General features: G+C 49.3%; 1 protein-coding gene across 2 annotated transcripts in view; it reads left to right on the top strand.

Moving 5' to 3' along the window:
- Positions 1 to 12,498: 12,498 nt before the first annotated feature.
- The window catches only part of DNMT1 (DNA methyltransferase 1), a 62,391-nt gene continuing 52,372 nt past the window's right edge, over positions 12,499 to 22,517 (top strand). For both annotated transcript variants that reach the window (XM_032169621.2, XM_032169619.2), the window contains exon 1: positions 12,499 to 12,654. In XM_032169621.2, the coding sequence (XP_032025512.2) occupies positions 12,575 to 12,654 (80 nt within the window). In that variant the 5' untranslated portion in view covers positions 12,499 to 12,574. The remainder of the gene's footprint in view (positions 12,655 to 22,517) is intronic.

Raw genomic sequence — 22,517 nt, 5'->3', positions numbered from 1 at the left:
GGCAGGAGCTGAAAGGACAAGACAGGGCTGGGCACTGAGCCTTGTGGGCTGCAGTGGAGAAGGTAGGGTTGGGTTTACTCTAAGAGCCCTGAGAAGCCATTCAGGGGCATTCGGTGAGGTAGGGAGGAGCTAACATGATCAGATTTGGGTTCTGATGAACTTCTTCCATGGTGAATGGATGGTGAGGGGGCCAAGTAGCAGCCCAGAAACGAGGCTGGGCAGGCATCCAGGAGAAAGGTGAGGGTGACCTGGGCCAGGGGCCCAGGAGGAGCAGATCAGCTGACTCAAGGGCTCTTTGAAGGAAAAACCCGGAGGGCTTGGCAGCAAGCCTCTTGTGATCCCCAACAGAGAGCTGTCCGCCTGCTCAAAGGCCCCTTAAGGAGTAGGCGGCTCTACCCCGCACACGCTGTGGGACTTGGGTTTCTGCAGATCTGATTCCTGGCTTGGGCAAGTCGAGCCTGGAGAGAGTGCTTCTGAGGCCCTTCCGGGGTGAGGGTGGTAAAGTGTCCCCATTGTTACTGAGTGCTGCTGTTCCTGCCCAGGGCCTCTGATGGGCCTGGTACTGAGCACGGTGTCTGGGATGACTCACCTTCAGCCTTCTGACTGACCGTAGCTCAGGACATGTGGCCAGCTCTCCACCAGCCCTCGTGCTCTGGGCTGCCTGGACCTCGGTTAGACTGATCTCTGGGCCTCTCCTGGCCTCCCTGGAATGTGGCCTGGGAAGCAAGGAACTATGGCCTGGCAGATCTTTCCTTTTCATTTACATTTTTTCTTTTTGGTGGGGACAGTCTTGTTCTGTCACCCAGGGTGGAGTGCGGTGGCATGATCTTGGCTCACTGCAACCTCTACCTCCCAGGTTCAAGCGATTCTTGTGCCTCAGCTTCCCGAGTAGCTGGAATTACAAGTGCCTGCTACCATGCCTAGATAATTTTTGTATTTTTAGTAGAGATGAGGTTTCATCATGGTGGCCAGTATCAGATGCCTGACCTCAAGTGATCCACTTGCCTCGGCCTCCCAATGTGCTGGGATTACAGGCATGAGCCACCGTGCCCGGCCTAAATTTACTTTTTGTTTTTTAGATACGTGGTCTTACTCTGTTGCCCAGGCTAGAGTGCAATAGCATGATTATAGCTCACTGCAGCCTCAAATTCCTGTCCTTAAGCAATCCTGCCCCAGCTTCCCAAAGCGCTGGGATCACAGGCATGAGCCACCATGACTGGCCTGGCAAGTCTGTCTTGTGGCATGTTAGTGAATGTGACTTTGGAGGCTGAGAGGTGGAGGCAGAGTGAATGCCCACAAAATCTGTACCTGTTTTCTTCTAGAGGTTCCACTTCCTTCTCTCAGGTAAGGTGTGAGCCACTGTACTCGACCTTTGTTTGGTCTTTCTTTTCTCCTTTCTTTCTTTCTTTTTGAGACTGAGTCTCGCACTTTTGCCCAGGCTGGAGTGCAGTGGCGCAATCTCACTGCAAGCTCTGCCTCCCGGGTTCATGCCGTTCTCCCGCCTCAGCCTCCTGAGTAGCTGGGATTACAGGTGTCTGCCACCATGCCCGGCTAATTTTTTTGTATTTTTAGTAGAGACAGGGTTTCACCGTGTTAGCCAGGATAGTCTCGATTTCCTGACCTCGTGATCCGCCCACCTCAGCCTCCCAAAGTGCTGGGATTACAGGCGTGAGCCACCGCGCCCAGCCTTCTCCTTTCTTTTCTTTTCTCCTTCCTTTCTCTTTCTCTTTCTTTGTTTCTCTTTCTCTCTCTCTCTTTCTCTTTCTCTTTCTCTCTTTTTCTCTCTCTCGCTTTCTCTTTCTCTTTCTCTTTCTCTCTCTCTTTCTCTCTCTCTCTCTCTTTCTCTTTCTCTCTGTCTTTCGCTCTTTCGCTCTCTTTCTCTCTCTCTCGCTCTCTCTCACTCTCTCACTCTGTCTCTTTCTTGATGGAGTCTCACTCTGTTGCCCAGGCTGGAGTGAAGTGGCACAATCTCAGCTCACTACAACCTCAAACTCCTGAGTTCAAGCGATTCTCCTGCCTCAGCCTCCCAAGTAGCTGGGATTACAGGTGTGAGCCACCACACCCAGCTAATTTTCATATTTTTAGCAGAGATGAGGTTTAATCATTTTGGCCAGGCTGGTCTCAAATTCTTGACCTCAAGTGATCCACCTGCCTCGGCCTCCCAAAATGCTGGGATTACAGGCGTGAGTCACTGCGCCTGGCCCTTTGTTTGAGATTTCTTTTCTTTTTGTTTTTTTTTTTTTTGAGACGGAGTCTCGCTCTGTCACCCAGGTTGGAGTGCAGTGGCGCGATCTCAGCTCACCGCAAGCTCCGCCTCCCGGGTTCATGCCATTCTCCTGCCTCAGCCTCTCCAAGTAGCTGGGACTACAGGCGCCCGCCACCACGCCCGGCTAATTTTTTGTATTTTTAGTAGAGACGGGGTTTCACCGTGGTCTCGATCTCCTGACCTCGTGATCTGCCCGCCTCGGCCTCCCAAAGTGCTGGGATTACAAGCATGAGCCACCGCGCTCGGCCTGTTTGAGATTTCTAATGGTCAAGTGAACAAAGCAAATGACCCAGGAACTGGAGACAAAACGAGGTTTGTAACCTGATCCGGTTTGGGTTTCTGTTTGTAAAATGGAAATGACACTGTTGTTGGGGAAAAACAACTTTACTTTTATTTATTTTGAGACAGGGTCTCACTCTGTCACCCAGGTTGGAGTGCAGTGATGTGATCTTGGCTCACTGCAACCTCCGCCTCCCGGGTTCAAGCAATTCTCCTGTCTCAGCCTCCTGAGTAGCTGGGACTACAGGTGCATGACACCATGCATGGCTAATTTTTGAGGTTTTTTTTTGAGACAAAGTCTTGCTCTGTCACCCAGGCTTGAGTGCAGTGGCACGATCTTGGCTCACTGCAACCTCCGCCTCCTGGATTCAAGCAACTCTCCTGCCTCAGCCTTCTGGGTAGCTGGGACTACAGGTGCATGCTACCATGCCCAGCTAATTTTTGTATTTTTAGTAGAGACAGGGTTTCACCATGTTGGCCAGGCTGGTCTCGACTCCTGACCTCAGGTGATCTGCCTGCCTCGGCCTCCCAAAGTGCTGGGATTACAGGTGTGAACCACCGTGTCTGGCCTAATTTTTGTGTTTTTAGTAGAGATAGAGTTTCACCATGTTAGCCAGGCTCCTGACCTCAGGTGATCTACCTGTCTTGGCCTCGCAAAGTGCTGGGATTACAGGTGTGAGCCACCATGCCTAGCCTCATGTCCTGTATGTTAATTCAACCTATATTTGCATTCCTTTGGAGCTTATAGTCTGTGGAGGGGTCAGCACACTAAGGCCTGAAGGCCAAATCTGGCTGACCATCTGTTTTTATAAATAAAGTTTTACTGGAACACAGTCACACCTACTCATTTACATATTGGTGATGGCTGTTTCTGCACTTTGATGATGGCAGGGTTGAGTAGCTGAGGCATAGAATGTGTGGCTCATGAAACCTGAAATATTTATCTGGTTCTTTACAGAAAACGTGTGCCAACTCCCGCTTTGTTCTTGTGGGACAGACAGATTACCACAGATAGTAAATAAGAAAATCTCAGGCTGGGCGCAGTGGCTCACACCTGTAATCCCAGCACTTTGGGAGGCGGAGGCAGGCAAATCACCTGAGGTCAGGAGTTCGAGACCAGCCTGGCCAACATCGTGAAACCCCATCTCTACTAAAAAAATACAAAAAATTAGCCAGGTGTGGTGGTGGGTGCCTGTAATCCCAGCCACTCGGGAAGCTAAGGCAGGAAAATCATTTGAACTTGGAAGACACAGGTTGCAGTGAGCTGAGATTGCACCATTGCACTTGAGCCTGGGCGATAGAGCAAGACTCTAAGAAAGAAAGAAAAAAAAAAAAAAAGACTCTTCGACAGTGGTAAATGCTATGAAAAAACAGTAATAGTAAAGCATGACTAGGTGGGTAAAGGGTTGCTTCCCAGTGGTCTGGGGAAGCCTCTGTTTTGAGGCAACGTTGAGCTGTGTGAATCTTCCAGAAGGCTGATTTGGGCAGAAGTGGCAGCAAAAACAAAGGCTTTGGGGCACTTAAGAACCTGAGAGGGGCCGGGCGTGGTGGCTCACGCCTGTAATCCCAGCACTTTGGGAGGCCGAGGCGGGCGGATCTCGAGGTCAGGAGATCGAGACCATCCTGGCTAACACGGTGAAACCCCGTCTCTACTAAAAATACAAAAAATTAGCCGGGCGAGGTGGCCGGCGCCTGTAGTCCCAGCTACGCGGGAGGCTGAGGCAGGAGAATGGCGTGAACCCCGGGTGGCAGAGCCTGCAGTGAGCCGAGATTGCGCCACTGCACTCCAGCCTGGGTGAAAGAGCGAGACTCCGTCTCAGAAAAAAAAAAAAAAAGAACCTGAGAGGCCAGGGGCAGTGGCTCATACTTGTAATCCCAGCACTTTGGGAGGCTGAGGCAGGAGAATCGCTTGAGCCCAGGAGTTTAAGACCAGCCTGGGCAACATATCAAGACCCTGTCTCTACCAAAAACAAAACAAAACAAAACTAGTCAGACGTGGTGTTGTGTACCTGTAGTCCCAGCTACTTGGGAGGCTGAGGCGGGGTGATTGCTTGAGCTCAGGAGTTGGAGGCTGCAGTGAGCTGTGATTGCACCACTACACTCCAGCCTGGGTGACAGTGAGACCCTGTCTCAAAAATACAAAATTAAAATAAAGCTAGGCCGGGTGCAGTGGCTCATGCCTGTAATCCCAGCACTTTGGGAGGCCGAGGTGGGAAGATCACTTGAGGTCAGGAGTTCGAGACTAGCCTGGCTAACATGGCGAAACTCTGTCTCCACTAAAAATACAAAAATTAACCGGGCATGGTGGTGAGTGCCTGTAATCCCAGCTACTCAGGAGGCTGATGCAGGAGAATCACTGGAACCCAGGAGGCAGAGGCTGCAGTGAGCTGAGATGACACCACTGCATTCCAGCCTGGGGAACAAGAGTGAAACTCCGTCTCAAAAAAAAAAAAAAAAAAAAAAAACCACCCCAAAACTGGTGCTCAGTGATGGGAGGAATAAGACTCACCAGAACAGGACCCCGTAAAAATAATAAAATGCTTAGATTTTATTTCAAGAAGAATGGGGAGTTCTGGAAGGTTTTAGTGGCAAAGAAGAGGATGGCATGTTCCAGTTTATTTTTGTAAACATTTCTCAGGGCCAGGTGTAGTGGCTTATGCCTGTAATCCCAGTGCTTTGGGAGACTAAGATGGGAGGATTGCTTGAGCCCAGGAGTTTGAGGCTGTAGTGAGCTATGATCATGTCACTGTACTCCAGCCTGTGGTGACAGTGAGACCCCAGCTGGGTTGTTGTTGTTGTTGTTGTTTAAAAAAAGGCTGGACACATAGCTCACTCCTGTAATCCCAGCACTTTGGGAGGCTGAGGTGGGTGGATCACTTGAGGTCAGGTGTTTGAGACTAGCCTGGCCAACATGGTGAAACCCCATCTCTACTAAAAATACAAAAAATTAGCTGGACATGGTGGCTCGTTCCTGTAGTCCCAGCTACTTGGAAGGCCGAGGCAAGAGAATTGCTTGAACCTGGGAGATGGAGGTAACAGTGAGCCAAGATCACGCCATTGCACTCCAGCCTGGCAACAGAGTGAGACTTCATCTCAAAAAAAAAAAAAGGCTGATGCGGTGGCTTACACCTGTGATCCCAGCACTTTGAGAGGCTGAGGTGGGTATATCACAGGTCAGGAGTTGGCCTGGCTAACATGGTGAAACCTCGTATTTACTAAAAATACAAAAATTAGCTAGGCGTGGTGGCAAGTGCCTGTAATCCCAGCTAGTCGGGAGGCTGAGGCAGGAGAACTGCTTGAATCCGGGAGGCAGAGGTTGCAGTGGGCTGAGATTGTGCCACTGCACTCCAGCCTGGGTGACAAAGTAAGACTCTGTCTCTAAATAAATAAATAAATAAATAAATAAATAAATAAATAAATAAAATAAAGCTTTCTAGCCAAAGCATTTGGAAGGGATTCTCCAGGGCAGCTGGGAGGTCAGGGAGGAGGCTTCTAGAATGAAGTCCAGGTGAGTGATGATGGCAGTTTGGGCTGGGGTAGCAGGAGCGTGGATAAGTAGAAAGACTTGGCTTGTATTTCAGAGGAAGAACCAGCAGAGCTTGCTCATGTTTTTCCATCTGAGGCAAGGAGAGGCATGAAAGGAGATGCCTGGATTTTTCGCCCAAACAACTTGGAAGCAAATTCCAACTTGCAGGGTGCCCTTAAGGCAAATCGTTTCCATATCTGAGTTTTTTCCCCCATATCTGGAAGATGGGTCAAGCCATCTCTTCCTGACAAGGTTGACAATGCTGTTACAAAGGAAATCTAGCTTAGAGGAAGTCCCCAATAAATGCAGCTGGTATCCTTGCGTTGAAGTCCCTGAGTAGGAGATCTGTTCATCTGTCCCCTCTTCCTATCTCCTACCCTGGCTCTAAGGTGGGTTAGGGGCCCTGTTCATGGGTTCTGACAGGTTTATGGGCCTAAGGTTCACTCTGGTGAGACTGTCTTCTGTCATTCCCTTTCTGTTCCTACCCTAGTCCAGCTTCCTTCAAGTGCTATCCCTTTTGTCTCCCATGGCCTGGACAACTGGCCATCCCTGGGGCCACTGTTTTGCCCTCAGGTTCTGGATGAAAGACAGTTGGATTCATGGTCCTTACTGCTGAGTGAATCTATGATCTTCGGTAAGTGGCCTCTGAGAGTCCTATGTGATGAATATTTCAGGCCATGGCAAACAGGGTCCTGCTACCTACCTTTATGGTTAAGGATTAGATTAAATAATTCCCAGGCTGGGCAACATGAGACACCCTGTCTCTACAAAAATTTATTAAAAATTAGCCAAGCCTGGTGGTGTGTGCCTGTGGGTCCCAGCTACTTGGGAGGCTGAGATGGGAGGATTGCTTGAGCCTGGGAGGCTGAGGTTACAGTGAATGGTGATCATGCCACTGCATTCCAGCCTGGGTGACAGAGTGAGACCCTGTCACAAAATAGAAGAAGGCTGGGCACAGTAGCTCAGGCCTGTAATTACAGCACTTTGGGAGGCTGAGGCAGGAGGATCACTTGAGTTCAGGAGTTTGAGACCAGCCTGGGCAACATGGCAAAACCTTGTCTCTACAAAAATTAACCAGGCATGGTGGCACATGCCTGTATTCCTAGCTACTCGGGAGGCCGAGGCAAGATAATTGCTTGAGCCTGGGAGGTGGAGGTTGCAGTGAGCCGAGATTGCACACCATTCCATTCTAGCCTGAGAGACAGGAGTGAAACCCTGTCTCAAAAAACAAAACAAGACAAAACAGCCAGGCGCGATGGCTCACGCCTGTAATCCCAGCACTTTGGGAGGCCAAGGTGGGCAGATCACGAGGTCAGGAGTTTGAGACCAGTCTGGCCAATATAGTGAAACCCCGTCACTACTAAAAATACACAAAAAATTAGCTGGGTATGGTAGCGGGCGCCTGTAATCCCAGCTACTCAGGAGACTGAGGCAGGAGAATTGCGTGAACCTGGGAGGTGGAGCTTGCAGTGAGCCGAGATCGCGCCACTACACTCCAGCCTGGGCTACAGAGAGAGACTCAGTCTCAAAAAAAACGAAAAAACAAAAAAAAAACCCCAAAAGCCCCAGGCACAGTGGCTCACGCCTGTAATTGCTTGAGCTCAAGAGTTCAAGACCAGCCTGGGCAACAGAGTGAGACCCTGTCTCTATTAAAAAAAAATTGAAAAAGAAAAAAAATTATCTAAACAGCCTGGTAGACTACATAAGTGCAATTCAATATTAATCGCTGGGAATTTTAGTCTTATTATTCAGTCTTCCTGGGTCCTGCCAAGTGTGAGTAATTCATAGCAAATGGAGGGTCTGTGTGAAGGTTCACTTCTGGCCAGGATGACCCTTCCCTACCAGCTGTTGGGGGAACTGTGTGTGCGTGTATGTGTACATGCATATAAACACATTCACTTGTGAATTTTATAATACAAATATTTTGCAATACAAAAACGTAAACATATGCCCTAATTTTAAACTCCTTTCTGGTGCTTCTTGTTGTTGAAGGTAAAGTACTTTTTAGGGCTAGGTGCCGTGGCTTATGCCTGTAATCCCAGCCCTTTGGGAGGCCAAGGTGGGTGGATCACTTGAGGTCAGGAGTTCAAGACAAACCTGGCCAACATGGCAAAACACTGTCTCTGCTAAAAATACAAAAATTAGCTGGGCATAGTGGCGCATGCCTGTAATCCCAGCTACTCGGGAGGCTGAGGGAGGAGAATCGCTTGAACCCAGGGGGCGGAGGTTACAGTGAACCGAGATTGTGCCACTGCACTCCAGCTTGGGCGACAGAGCGAGACTCTGTCAAAAAAAAAAAAAAAAAAAAAAAAACCAAAAAAACTTAGCCTCATTTACTAATAGCATTTTATTTACCATCTTATCAATTTTTCAGCGTACAGTTCAGTATATACACATTGTTGTGCAACAGATCTCTGGAATCATTTTGTAAAACTGAAACTCTTGAACAATAACGCCTTTTCCTCCTTCCCCCCCCCGTCCTTGGTAACCACTATTCTACTTTCTGTTCCTAAGATTTTGATTACTTTAGATACTTCATAAGTGGAATTGTACGGTATTTGTCTTTGTGTGATTAAGTTCTCTCACTGAGCGTAATGTTCTCAAGGTTCATTCATGTTGTAGCATATAATAAGATATTTTTTCTTTTCTTTTTTTTTTTTGAGACGGAATTTCACTCTTGTCGCCCAGGCTGGTGTGCAATGGTGCAATCTCGGCTCACTGCAGCCTCCACCTCTCGGGTTCAAGCAATTCTCTTGCCTTAGCCTCCCCTCTTGTTGCCCAGGCTGGAGTGCAATGGTGTAATCTCGGCTCACCACAGCCTCCACCTCCCGGGTTCAAGCAATTCTTCTGCCTCAGCCTCTGGAGTAGCTGGGATTATAGGCATGAGCTATTTTGTATTTTGTATTTTTAGTAGAGACGGAGTTTCTCCATGTTGGTCAGGCCGGTCTCAAACTCCTGACCTCAGGTGATACTCCTGCCTTGGCTTCCCAAAGTGTTGGGAGTACAGGTGTGAGCCACTGCACCTGGCCATTTTTTCTTTTTTAAAGACTGAATTAGGCTGGGTGCAGTGGCTTAGACCTGTAATCCCAGCGCTTTGGGAGGCCAAGGCCAGCAGATTGCTTGAGCTCAGGAGTTTGAGACCAACCTGGGCAACATGGAGAAATCCTGTCTCTACAAAAAATATACAAAATTAGCCCATTATGGTGGCACATACCTGTAGTCACAGCTACTTAAGAAGCTACTACCTGAGGTGGGAGGATGCCTTGAGCCCAGGAGTTTGAGACCTGCCTGGGAAACATAGCAAGACCCCATCTCTTAACAGCAATATGGTCTTTTTTTTTTCTTTCCCTATCTCTTGGCTGTTGTGACTAATGCTGCAATGAAGACGGGTATGCAAATATCTCTTTAAGATCCTCTTTTCAATTCTTTTGAATTTATATCCAGAAATGGGATTGCTGGATCATATGATAATTCTATTTTTAATTTTTTGAGGAACTTCCACGCTGTTTCTCATAGCAGCTTCACCATATTTTATTCGACTCTCAACCGTGCACAAGGGTTCCAATTTCTCCACATCTTCACCAACACTTATTATTTGACAGTGGCCATTCTAAGGGGTCTTAGGGATATTTCATTGTGGTTTTGATTTGCATTTCCCCAAAGACCAGTGATGTTGAGCATCTTTTCATATGCTTGTTTTCTATTTGCCTATCTTCTTTGGGAAAGTATATATTCAAATCATTTGCTCTTTTTGTTTGTTTTTGAGATGGAGTCTCGTTCTGTTGCTGAGGCTGGATAGAGTGCAGTGGCGCGATCTCGGCTTGCTGCAAGCTCCACCTCCCAGGTTCACACCATTCTCCTGCCTCAGCCTCCTGAGTAGTTGAGACTACAAGAGACTGCCACCACGCCTGGCTAATTTTTTGTATTTTTAGTAGAGACGGGGTTTCACCATGTTAGCCAGGATGGTCTTGATCTCCTGACCTCATGATCCACCTGCTGCCTCAGCCTCCCAAAGTGCTGGGATCACAGGTGTGAGCCACCGCACCCAGCCCATTTGTTCATTTTTAAATAGAGTTTTTGTTGTTGCGTTGTAGAAATTTATTACTTTTAAAATTTTTATTTGAGACAGAGTTTCTCTCTTGTTGCCCAGGCTGGAGTGCAATGGTGCAATCTCGGCTCACTGCAACCTCCGCATCCTGGGTTCAAGTGATTCTCCTGACTCAGCCTTCTGAGTAGCTGGGATTACAGGCGCGCTACCATGCCCAGCAAATTTTTGTATTTTGAGGAGAAACAGGGTTTCACCATGTTGGCCAGGCTGGTCTTAAACTCCTGACCTCAGGTGATCCACCCACCTCGGCCTCTCAAAGTGCTGGGATTACAGGCATGAGCCACCAAGACTGACTGGTAGTAATTTATTTTTTATATAATTTTTTTCTTCTTTTTTTGGTAGAGATGAGGTTTTGCCATGTTGCTCAGGCTGGTCTAAAACTACCGGGCTCAAGTGATCTGCCTGCCTGGGCCTCCCAAAGTGCAGGGATCACAAGCATGAACCACCATGCCTGGCTGTAATTTTTCATATATTCTGGATATTAACCCTTTACCAGATAATATAGTTTGCAAACTTTTTTTTTTCCCCATTCTGTAGGTTGCCTTTTCACTGTGTTGGTCATTTCTTTTGCTGTATAGCTATCCTTAAGTTTGATGCAAACCCATTTGTCTATCTTTTGTCTTGTTGCCTGTGTTTTGCTGTCATATCCAAGAAATTATTGCCAAATCCAATGTCATGAAGGTTTTCCCCATGTTTTCTTCTGGGAGCACTATAGTTTCAGGTCTTATGTTTAAGTCTTTAATAAATTTTGTGTTTTTGTATATGGTGTAAGGTAAGGGTCCAACTTCATTCTTTTGTATGTGGTTATACAGTTTTCTCAGCACCATTTGTTAAAGACACAATCTTTCCCCCACGTTCTGGTGCTTTTAAAAAAAAAATTCTGGCCAGTTGCGGTGGCTTAGGCCTATAATCCTAGCACTTTGGGAGGCTGAGGCAAGTGGACTGCTTGAGGCTAGGAGTTCCAGACTAGCCTGGCCAACATGGTGAAACCCTGTCTCTACCACTAAAAATACAAAAATTAGCCAGGCATGGTGGAGTACGCCTGTAATCCCAGCCTACTAGGGAGGCTGAGGCATGAGAATCGCTTGAACCTGGGAGGCAGAGGTTGCAGTGAGCCAAGATCTCACCACTGCACGCCAGCCGGGGTGACAGAGTGAGACAGGGTCTTACCCTGTCGCCCAGGCAGGAGTCCAGTGGCCCAATCATGGCTCACTGCAGCCTACACTGCCAGGGCTCAAGCCATCCTCCCACCTCAGCTTCCCAAGTAGCTAGGATTACAGGTGTGTGTCACCATGCCCAGCAAATCTTTGTATTTTTTGTAGAGATGGGATATCCCTATGTTGCTCAGGCTGGTCTTGAACTCCTAACCTTAAGTGATCCTCCCACCTGGGCCTCTCAAAGCACTAGGATTACAGGCGTGAGCCACTGTGCCTGGCATGGTGCTTCTTAATTTATTCTTACTTTTTATTTTTATTTTTTTGAGACAAGGTCTTGCTCTGTCTCCCAGGCTGGAATGTAGTGGTACAATCATGGCTCACTGCAACCTCTGCCTCTCCGGTTCAAGTGATCTTCCTGCCTCAACCTCTGGAGTAGTTTGGACTACAGGCACATGCCACCACGCCTAGCTAATTTTTGTTTTTGTTTTTTTCTTCTTTCTTTCTTTCTTGTTTTTTTTTTTGGGGGGGGATGCTGTTTCTCTATGTTACCTAGGCTGGTCTAAAACTCCTGGGCTCAAGCGATCCTCCCATCCTGGCCTCCCAAAGTGCTGGGATGACAGGCGTGAACCACGTGGTGCTTAAAAAAGGGAACAAAAAACCCCACACACACTGTGTATAGAAGTGGCACGGGCCTCTATACACTGTGAGATTCTTGGTACTAGCTACAGATTCTGTGCATACTCAAGATTTTCTAGAGTAGGTGCAATTACCCCGTTTTACAGATGAGGACACAGAGGCTGAGCCCTAGTGACCCACCCAAGGTCGTATAGCCAGCAAATAGCTGGAGGTTGGATTGGAACTGAGGACTTCACTCAAGGGCTCTCACAAGCCCTTGGGGGCTTCTTGCTGCTTATCCCCATCACACCTGAAAGAATGAATGAATGAATGCCTCGGGCACCGTGCCCACCTCCCAGCAAACCGTGGAGCTTGGACGAGCCCACTGCTCCGCGCGGGGGTGTGTGCCCGCCTTGCGCATGCGTGTTCCCTGGGCATGGCCGGTTCCGTTCCATCTTTCTGCACAGGGTATCGCCTCTCTCCGTTTGGTACATCCCCTCCTCCCCCACACCCGGACTGGGGTGGTAGACGCCGCCTCCCCTCATCGCCCCTCCCCATCGGTTTCCGCGCGAAAAGCCGGGGCGCCTGCGCTGCCCGCCGCTGCGTCTGCTGAAGCCTCCGAGATGCCGGCGCGTACCGCCCCAGCCCGGGTGCCCACACTGGCCGTCCCGGCCATCTCGCTGCCCGACGATGTCCGCAGGCGGTAGGTACCATGGGGGGGAACGCAGACTCGGGGGGCCAGGCAGGGAGCTGGGTGGGGGGTCGCTTCCCCTTGGGGTGGCCGGTGGCCGCTGCTGACAGACGGGCGCGCATGCGTGGGGTGGTGCGGCGCGCAGCGGCAGTTGGCGCGGGCAGGGTGGCACTTCCGGTCGCGCGTGCCCGGGCTGTTTGGCGCCAAAATGGGCCGTGGATTCCTCAGTAGCTCCCTGGTGGCTAGAAACTAGGCGGGGTGGGGGTTCTCTTTTGATCCCCAAATACAGCAAGCTTTGGGTTCGTCTCCGGGGTCCCCTTCTCCAAGCAGCGGTGGGCCGGGCTCCTGCCTCCAGCTTGGTCGCACAGGAAGTGGGCAGCCCGCGGCCAACGGACACCCCTCGGGCACCGGCACTTCGGCCTCCACTTCCGGTGTGCGGCCCGGTCCCCAGGGGCGCTTCTGTGGTGGGGGGTCCCTCAGTGCCTTTCCCCCAAAGCCGTGCATCCCGATGGCGGCCTCCAGAGACGGATGTCACCCGTCGGGGCCTGGGCTGGGCTGGCTCATGTTTGAGAGCCCAGCCTTCCTTGGGGGGAGCTCATTCTGTCACTTGGGACTGTGTGGTTCTTGCTCCTTGGGAAAGTCCATGTTTTGGCAGGAACTTTAACCGTGCATTGCAGCACAGGGCCCGGGAAACGTGAAGGCTGCATGGTTGGTCTTTTCCTGTAAATCTGTGCCTGTGAGCCGTGGCCATCAGGGAAGTCTTGCTAATGAGAACTGGCTACACTTTCGTGTGTGTTCATGGGTGTGTTCTTTAGTGTGTGTGTCTAATGTTGGAGGCCGTGGCTTTAGCAGTTCATGCCTCTGTCCAACTTCCGTGCACAAGGATCAGTGGGAGCACTGGTCCCAGCCCCTTGTTCATGAACGCCATCAGTTCATTCCTGAAAATTTGTTCAAGTGAGGTGTGCATGAGTCATAGGAACCCTCACCAGGCGTGGACACTTCCAGCTGGATTTGTGAAAGCACTGTTTGCCATTTTTCTATTTCCTTGGGCTTGTTAAATGACCTGGTTGGGCCAGTCCAGTTCTGATTTGGGTCTTTGGGGAGGGATGGATATTTGGTTCAACCCCCCCCTTTTTCTTTTCTTTCTTTTTTTTTTTTTTTTTTTTTGAAGGCTGGGTGCTGTGGCTTACGCCTGTAATCCCAGCAATTTGGGAGGCAGTGGCGGACGAATCTCTTGAGCCAGGAGTTTGAGACCAGCCTGGGCAACAGAGCAAAACCCCATCTCTACTAAAAATACAAAAATTAGCCAGGAGTAGTGCCGTGCGCCTCTGGTCCCAACTACTCAACAGACTAAGGTGGGACTATCACTTGAGCCCCAGAGGTTGAGGCTGTATGTAGCGAGCCGAGATCGCGCTACTGCACTCCAGCCTGGGTGACAGTGAGACACTGTCTCAAAAAAAGAAACACTTTTTATTTTTAGAGATGGGTCTCACTCTGTTGTCCAGGCTAGAGTGCCCTGGCACAATTATAACTCACTGTAGCCTTGAACTCCTGGGCTCAAGGGATCCTCAGCCTCCTGAGTAGCTGGGACCACAGGCGCCCACCACCATGCCCAGCTGACTTTCTTAGTTTTTGTTTCTGTATACGTGAGGTTTCACCATATTGCCCAGGCTGGTCTTAAACCCCTGCCCTCAAGCAGTCCTCCTGCCTATGTGTCCCAAAGGTTAGGATTACAAGTATGAGCCATCATGCCTTAACTACTACTTTGTTGTTTTTTTTTTGAGATGGAGTCTCGTTCTTTCACCCAGGCTGGAATGCAGTGGCGTGATCTTGGCTCACTGCAACCTCTACTTCCGGGGTTCAAGTGATTCTCCTGCCTCAGCCTCCCAAGTAGCTGGGATTACAGGTGCATACCACCACGCCTGGCTAATTTTTGTGTTTTCAGTAGAGTCGGGGTTTCTCCATGTTGGCCAGGCTGGTCTTGAACACCTGACCTCAAGTGATCCACCTGCCTCAGCCTCCCAAAGTGCTGGGATTATAGTCAAACCACTTCTTAACCAGTTAGTGGGTATATATCTTCTTGAATCATCTGTGCCAGTATCCTCCCAAAATAAAACTTGATTTAAAATAGAATGGAAGTGAAATTATGAAAGTGCCTGCCTTCATGATGTTACACCCAATTCAGAGAAGTTTGGACCCGGCCTTCCTTTTTTATTCCTTTTTTTTTATTTTATAGAGATGGGGTCTTGCCATGTTGCTCAGGCTGGTCTTCGATTCCTGGCCTCAAGTGATCCTCCTGCCTCAGCTTCCCAAGGTGTTGGGATTACGGGTGTGAGCCACCATGCCCAGCCTGCCCAGCCTTCTTGAAAACATGGCCTCCACTGGCTCCATGACCTTAAACAAGCGTATGCCACCTCTATATCCATAGCCTAGGAATAATGACATGGGTTTTCAGCTGGTATTGGGTTAAGTGAGAATATGCATGGCACATAAAGGTTCACATGCTAGTGGCTAACTTAGCTTGTTTTTTTCAGTTGTTTTTTTTAAGAGACAGGATCGCACTGTGTCACCCAGGCTAGAATACAGTGGCACAATCATGGCTTACTGCAGCCTCAAACCCCTGAGCTCAAGCAGTCCTCCTGCCTTAGCCTCCTGAGTGGCTGGCACATGCCACCATGCCCAGCTAATCCTTAAAAAATTTTTTAGAAGGCTGGGCACGGTGGCTCACGTCTGTAATCCCAGCACTTTGGGAGGCCGAAATGGGCGGATCACCTGAGGTCAGGAGTTTGAGACCAGCCTGGCCAACGTGGCGAAACCCCATCTCTACTAAAAATACAAAAAAATTAGCCAGGTATGGTGGCGGGCGCCTGTAATCCCAGCTACTCGGGAGGCTGAGGCAGGAGAATCGCTTGAACCTGGGAGGCGGAGGTTGCAGTCAGCCAAGATTGCACCATTGCACTCCAGCCTGGGCAACAGGAGTGAAACTCTGTCTCAGAAAAAAAAAAATTTTTTTTTAGAGATGAGGGTCTTGCTTTGTTGCCCAGGCTGGTCTTGAACTCCTGGGCTGAAGCAGTCCTCTGCTTTGGCCTTTTAAAGGGCTGAGATTACAGGCGTGAGCCACTGGGCCCAGCCATTATTCCTCAAGAGTTCTTAAAAGTGGATGCTGCAGGAGTTAACTGCCAGGAAGCAGGAATTCCTGCCAAGGTCCGCTGCTTGCCAAAGCCTTTCCCTTCAACTGGGGTTGCCACTGGCTCAGGGGCCCTGTTGGCCCTATGCAAATATTTTGTTTGGCTGAATTGGAATCCCATTAGGTGAGCCTTACAATCCACCATTGACCCTGGGTTCCACATTTCTTTAAACTCAGATTGCTTCACTGTAGGCACTGGAGTTTTGGAGGACTGCTTTTGACCATGTGGTAGACATTGAAATTGTAGTTTACATGACTCCACAGATTTTTTTTTTTTTACATTTTGAAAATATTTCATTAAATGAAAAATAAACAAACATGGCATCCAACAGTACCTGAAACTTAGATTTTTTTTTTTTTTTTTAATTGAGGCAGGGTCTTGCTCAGTGGCCCAGGCTGCAGTGCAATGGTGTGATCTCAGCTCACTGCAGCCTCCGCCTCCTGAGTTTAAGCAATTCTCCTGTCTCAGCTTCCCAAGTAGCTGGGATTACAGGTGTGCACCACCACGCCCAGCTAATTTTTTTTTTCCCCCCTCGAGGCTGAGTCTTGCTCTGTCGCCCAGGCTGGAGTGCAGTGGCCATGATCTCGGCTCACTGCAACCTCCGCCTCCTGTGTTCAAGCAATTCTCCTACTTCAGTGTCCCGAGTAGCTGGGATTACAGGCGCCTGCCACCAAGCCCAGGTAATTTTTGTATTTTTGTTAGAGACTGGGTTTTGCCATGTTGACCAGGCTAGTTCAAACTCTTGACCTCAAGTGATCCACTTGCCTTAGCCTCCCAAAATGCTGGGATTACAGGTATGATGGTGTCCAGCTGGTTCATTGTTTTTATTTTATTTTATTTTTGAGACAGAGTCTCACGCTGTCGCCCAGGCTGGAGTGCAGTGGTGTGAACTTGGCTCACTGCAACCTCTGCCTCCTGGGTTCAAGCGATTCTCCTGCCTTAGCCTCCTGAGTAGCTGGGATTACAGGCATGTGCCACCACGCCCGGCTAACTTTTTCTTATTTTTAGTAGAAACCAGGGTTTACTGTGTTGGCCAGGCTGGTGTTGAACTCCTGGACTCAAGTGATCCGCCTGCCTCAGCCCCACAAAGTGTTGGGATTACAGGTGTGAGCCACTGTGCCTGGCCTGTTAATTCATTCTTATGCCTGCTCTCAGACAGCTAGGCTTGCTTCTCCACAATAAGAGTGTTGAATTTTGTTGGTGTACCCCGCGTGGTGCCATTATAACACTGAAATTAGTGATTATTTCAGGGTCTGTTACCAGAGCGTGTCTGCCATATTCACTGTATCTGCATCTTGGAGCACAGTAGACTTGAATGCTTCCATGCCAGCTCTTCCCCTGTACAGCCTGGATTAACACTGATGCTAGCAGCCACCTTCGCACAACTGATTAGCTTTCGTAACTGCTACAGCTTTCTTACTGCTAGTCATTCTGTGATTGGATTAAGCTAGGTCTTGAACTCTTAACTCCAGTTCCTTGGCTACTACTGAGTACATACTGAATAAGGCAAAATTGACTTACCTCTTGTTTTGCTCCCCTGTGGTAGAATTCTAGGGGTACAGACTGCTGGGGTTCAAATCCTGCCCTACTTGCCAGCTGTATGTCTAAGTTATTGAACTTCTTGGTGCCTTGGTGTTTCATCTATAAAAAGGGGGTGGGGCTGCCTGCTTGACAGTGGTGTTAGGAAGACTGAGCTTATCGGTATAGATGTGTTGAGAGCAGCACCTGTCCAAAGCCCTTCGTCACTGATTATTACGTGGTCCTGTGTGTACAGTGGGGATGCTGTGGGTTTGGTTCCAGACGACTGCAGTAAAGTGAATCTAGCAAGAAAGTGAGTCACACACACGTTTTGGTTTCCCAGTATGTGTAAAAGTTATTAGACTAGGCCGTGTGCAGTGGCTCATGCCTGTAATCCCAGCACTTTGCGAGGCCGAGGCAGGAGGATTGCTTGAGCCAAGGAGTTCAAGACTAGTCTGGGCAACATAGGAAGACCCCCCCATCTCAAAAAAAAAAAAAAAAAAAAACAAAGCCAAAAGTGGTGGCATGCATCTGGGGTCTCAGCTACTCCGGAGGCAGAGGTGGGAGGATCACTTGAACCCGTGAGGTCGAGGCTGCAGTTTGCCATGATTGTGCCACTGCACTCCAGCCTGGGTGACAGAGCAAGACCCTGTCTCAAAAATTATTACACTATAAGTCTTAACTATGCAGTAGTATTATATCTAAAACACTGTACATACCTTAATGAAAAATATTACTTAAAAAATACAGTCATCTAGGCCGGGTGCGGTGGCTCATGTCTATAATTCTAGCACTTTGGGAGGCTGAGGTGGGTGGATCACTTGAGGCCAGGAGTTCGAGACCAGCCTGGCCAACATAGTGAAACCCCATCTCTACTAAAAATACAAAAAATAGCCGGGCGTGGTGGTGTGTGTCTGTAGTTCCAGCTGCTCGGGAGGCTGAGGCAGGAGAATTGCTTGAACCCGGAGGCGGAGGTTGCAGTGAGCCGAGATTACACCACTGCACTCTCACCTGGGTGAAGGAGTGAGACTGTCTCAAAAAAAAAAAAAAAAATCAGCCAGGCGCAGTGGCTCACGCCTGTAATCCCAGCACTTTGGGAGGCCGAGGCGGGCAGATCACAAGGTCAGGAAATCGAGACCATCCTGGCTAACACGGTGAAACCCCGTCTCTACTAAAAATACAAAAAAAAATTAGCCAGGTGTGGTGGCACGCGCCTATAGTCCCACCTCCATGGGAAGCTGAGGCAGGAAAATTGCTTGAACCTGGGAGGCCGAGGTTGCAGTGAGCCGAGATCGCGCCACTGAACTCCAGCCTGGGCAACAGAGCGAGACTCCGTCTCAAAAAAAAAAAAAAAAAAATAGGCCGGGCGCGGTGGCTCACGCCTGTAATCCCAGCACTTTAGGAGGCCGAGGTGGGTGGATCACGAGGTCAGGAGATCGAGACCATCCTGGCTAACACGGTGAAACCCCATCTCTACTAAAAGTACAAAAAATTAACTGGGCAAGGTGGCCGGCGGCGCCTGTAGTCCCAGCTACGCGGGAGGCTGAGGCAGGAGAATGGCGTGAACCCCGGGGGGCGGAGCCTGCAGTGAGCCGAGATTGCGCCATTGCACTCCAGCCTGGGTGAAAGAGCGAGACTCCTTCTCAAAAAATAAAATAAAATAAAATAAAATAAAATAATCTGAGTCTTCAGCGAGTCATAATCTTTTTGCAGGTGGAGGGTCTTGCGTCAAACTTGCCGGCTTAAAGGACATACACTTATTATCTTAGGCAGGTCAGAAATCTGATGTGGGTCTCACCGGACGAAAATCAAGGTGTAAGAAGGCTGCATTCCTTTCTGGGGGCTGCAGGGGAGAATCTGTTTCCTATTTTGGGGTGTTGGCAGAAGTTGGTAGTTGTAAGACTCAGGTCCCGTTTTTTTCACTGGTTCTGAGGATCGTTGCCCGTTTCTGGAGGCGGTCTCATCCCTCGGCTCATGCCCCCTTCCTCTACCTTTAAAGTCAGCATTTGCGGATTGCATCTCTCTCTGACCCGTCCTCCAACGTTGCCCACTCTCTGCACTAGAAAGGTTCTGTGCTCTTAAGGACTGAAGTGATTAGATTGGGCCCACCCCAGATAATCCAGGATAATCTCCCCATCTCAAGGGCTGTATTCTTAGTGACATCTGCAAAGTCACTTTTGCCACATAAAGTAATATATTCACAGGTTCCAGGGATTAGGGCATGAACATTTTTTGGTGGGTCCACTCTTTTTGAGATGGAGTCTCGCTCTGTCGCCCAGGCTGGAGTGCAGTGGCATGATCTCGGCTCACTGCAACTTCTGCCTCCTGGGTTCAAATGATTCTTGTGCCTCAGCCTCTTGAGTAGCTGAGATTACAGGCGTGAGCCACCAAGTCCGGTTGATTTTTGTATTTTTAGTAGAGATGGGGTTTTGCCATGTTGCCCAGGTTGGTCTTGAACTCCTGAGATCAGGTGATCTACCCGATTCAGCCTCCCAAAGTGCTGGGATTACAGGCATGAGCCACCGCGCCCAGTGGGTCTACTCTTTTGCCTACTGCAGATGCCTTCTTGGGCAGCCCTGCTCCAGCTGCCATGCAGCCAGCCTGAAGAAGCTGGTTTGACAGAGACTTGTAACTTGTCTTGCATGGTCCACTATATTTTATTTTTAGAGACAAGGTCTTGCTCTGTCACCCAGGCTGGAATGCAGCGGCACAATTATAGCTCACTGGGCTCTAGTGATCCTCCTGCCTCAGTCTCCTGAGTAGCTAGGACCACAGGTACATGCTACCACACCAAGCTAATTACTATTTTTTGTTTAGGCGGAGTCTCTGCTGTGTTGCCCAGGCTAGTCTTGAATTCCTCGGCTCTATTGATCCTCCCGCCTCAGCTTCCCGAGTAGCTAGGCCTATAGGTACATGCTAGCACACCCAGATAATTACTAATTACTATTTTTTGTAGAGACAGGGTCTTGCTGTGTTGCCCAGGCTGGTCTTGAATTCCTGGGCTCTAGTGATCCTCCCGCCTCAGCCTCCTGAGTAGCTAAGACTATAGGTGCATGCCACCACACCCAGCTAATTACTATTTTTTGTAGAGACAGGGTCTCACTGTGTTGCCCAGGCTGGTCTCAAATTCCTGGGCTCTAGTGATCCTTCCGCCTCGGCCTCCTGAGCAGCTAGGAGTACAGGTGCATGCTATCATACCCAGCTAATTACTGTTTTCTTGTAGAGACAGGGTCTCACTGTATTGCCCAGGCTGGTCACAAATTCCTGAGCTCTAGTGATCCTCCCGCCTCTGCCTCCCGAGTAGCTAGGACTATAGGTGCATTCTACCACACTCAGCTAATTATTCTTTCTTGTAGAGACAGGGTCTCACTCCGTTGCCCAGGCTAGTCTTGAATTCCTGAGCTCAAGTGATCCTCCTGTCCTGGCTTCCCGAGTGTAGAGATTACAGCCATGAGCCACTGTGCCCAGCCATGGTCTGCTGTATTTCAGACCAGCATTTCTGGTGTAGAGGTGTTACAGTAATCTAACATTTTATAATTTCTTCCTATCCAATCTATACTAGATACCTCTGCCGGGTTAGTTTTCTTAACATGATTCTGATGTCATTGGTTCTACTCCCCCTTGACTGCTTTGGTGGTTTGTTAACTACGGAACAAGATTGATAAGTGTGATGCTTCTGCCCTCCCTCTGTCTGTCTCCAGCCTCCTCTCTGGAGGTGCCTTTCCCTCCCTGTATGTGGCCAGTCTCGTGTTTGTTTCTTGTATGTTTCCAGAGCCAGCCGCTTCTCGGTGGTGCCCCTGTTTGAGCAGCTTCCTGTGCCCGGTTCACACAGAGCTCTCAACCTCTTCCTGAGGCTGTTATACCCTTTCTCTTGGGAAGCCCCCAGGCGTGTATTTGCCTTATTCCTCTGTGGTTGTTCATATATATCTTTTTTTTTTTTTTTTTTTTTTTTGAGACGGAGTTTCACTCTTATTGCCCAGGCTGGAGTGCAATGGCTCGACCTCGGCTCACCGCAGTCTCCACCTCCCGGGTTCAAGCGATTCTCCTGCCTCAGCCTCCTGAGTAGCTGGGATTATAGGCATGTGCCACCATGCCTGGCTAATTCTGGATTTTTAGTAGAGACAGAGTTTCTTCATGTTGGTCAGGCTGGTCTTGAACTCCTGACCTCAGGTGATCCGCCCGCCTCGGCCTCCCGAAGTGCTGGGATTACAGGCATGAGCCACCATGCCGGGCCAGCTGTTTATATATATCTTATCTCCCCTCTGCGGAGGGATAATCTCCGAGGGAAACACTAGGAAGGAATCACAGGGTCTCAGGCTGGGCACTAAGCCAGCATTCTGAGTCCTCTGCTACGTCCTTCACGGCTGTCTGCGACCCTCCTAGTTTCAGCAGGTGTGATTGGTGTCATCACAGTTTTACCAGGGAAGGGATGTCTCTAAAGTGACCCTCCCGCCAGCTCCTCACTGCCTGCCTGGGATCCCACCTGTCACCCTGGGGTCAGGCAGGTTAAATCCAGTCTCTACTGGATGAGACATTCTAGGGGTTTTGAAGGTTTCTCTATTCTCTTTGCCAGGCTAAATATCCCAGTTCATAAGAGGGGTTGAAAGAAAGCAGACCCATTCTGCAAGGACACCTTGGTCTCCACAATCAGTTGAGCCTTGTCCTTCACACCCCAGGCAACCTCGGGATCAGGAGACTGGCTGGCTTGGTCGAGGTAGAAGCCATGTCTTTCCAGTTTTCTCAGCGGAGTGACTGAGAAGTCAAGTGTAATGCTGTTACCACAGCGTGTGTGCCTCTGGCCAGAAGTACCAGTTTCTGTAGCCCTCCTGACTTAAGGCTCTCCTTGGACCCCAGTTGCTACAAGGGTAGAATGACTTTTGCCTGGAAGAGGTTCCTTGCGCTCCTGGAAATCCTAATGTCAAAGCATCTTTTTTTTTTTTTTTTTTTTTTTTTTTGAGACAGGGTCTTGCTCTGTTGCCCAGGCTGAACAGGCTGGATTGCAGTGGTACCATCATAACTCACTGCAGCCTCAACCTCCCAGGCTCAAGTGATCCTCCCACCTCAGCCTCCCAAATGCACACTAACCACACCCAGCTAATTTTTACATTTTTTTTGTAGAGATGGGATCTCTCAATGTAGCCCAGGCTGGTCTCAAACTCCTGACCTCAA

This window comes from Hylobates moloch, unplaced genomic scaffold (assembly GCF_009828535.3).
Source record: "Hylobates moloch isolate HMO894 unplaced genomic scaffold, HMol_V3 SCAFFOLD_12, whole genome shotgun sequence".
NCBI lineage: Eukaryota > Metazoa > Chordata > Mammalia > Primates > Hylobatidae > Hylobates > Hylobates moloch.
This window is presented reverse-complemented; position numbering and strand designations above follow the sequence as displayed.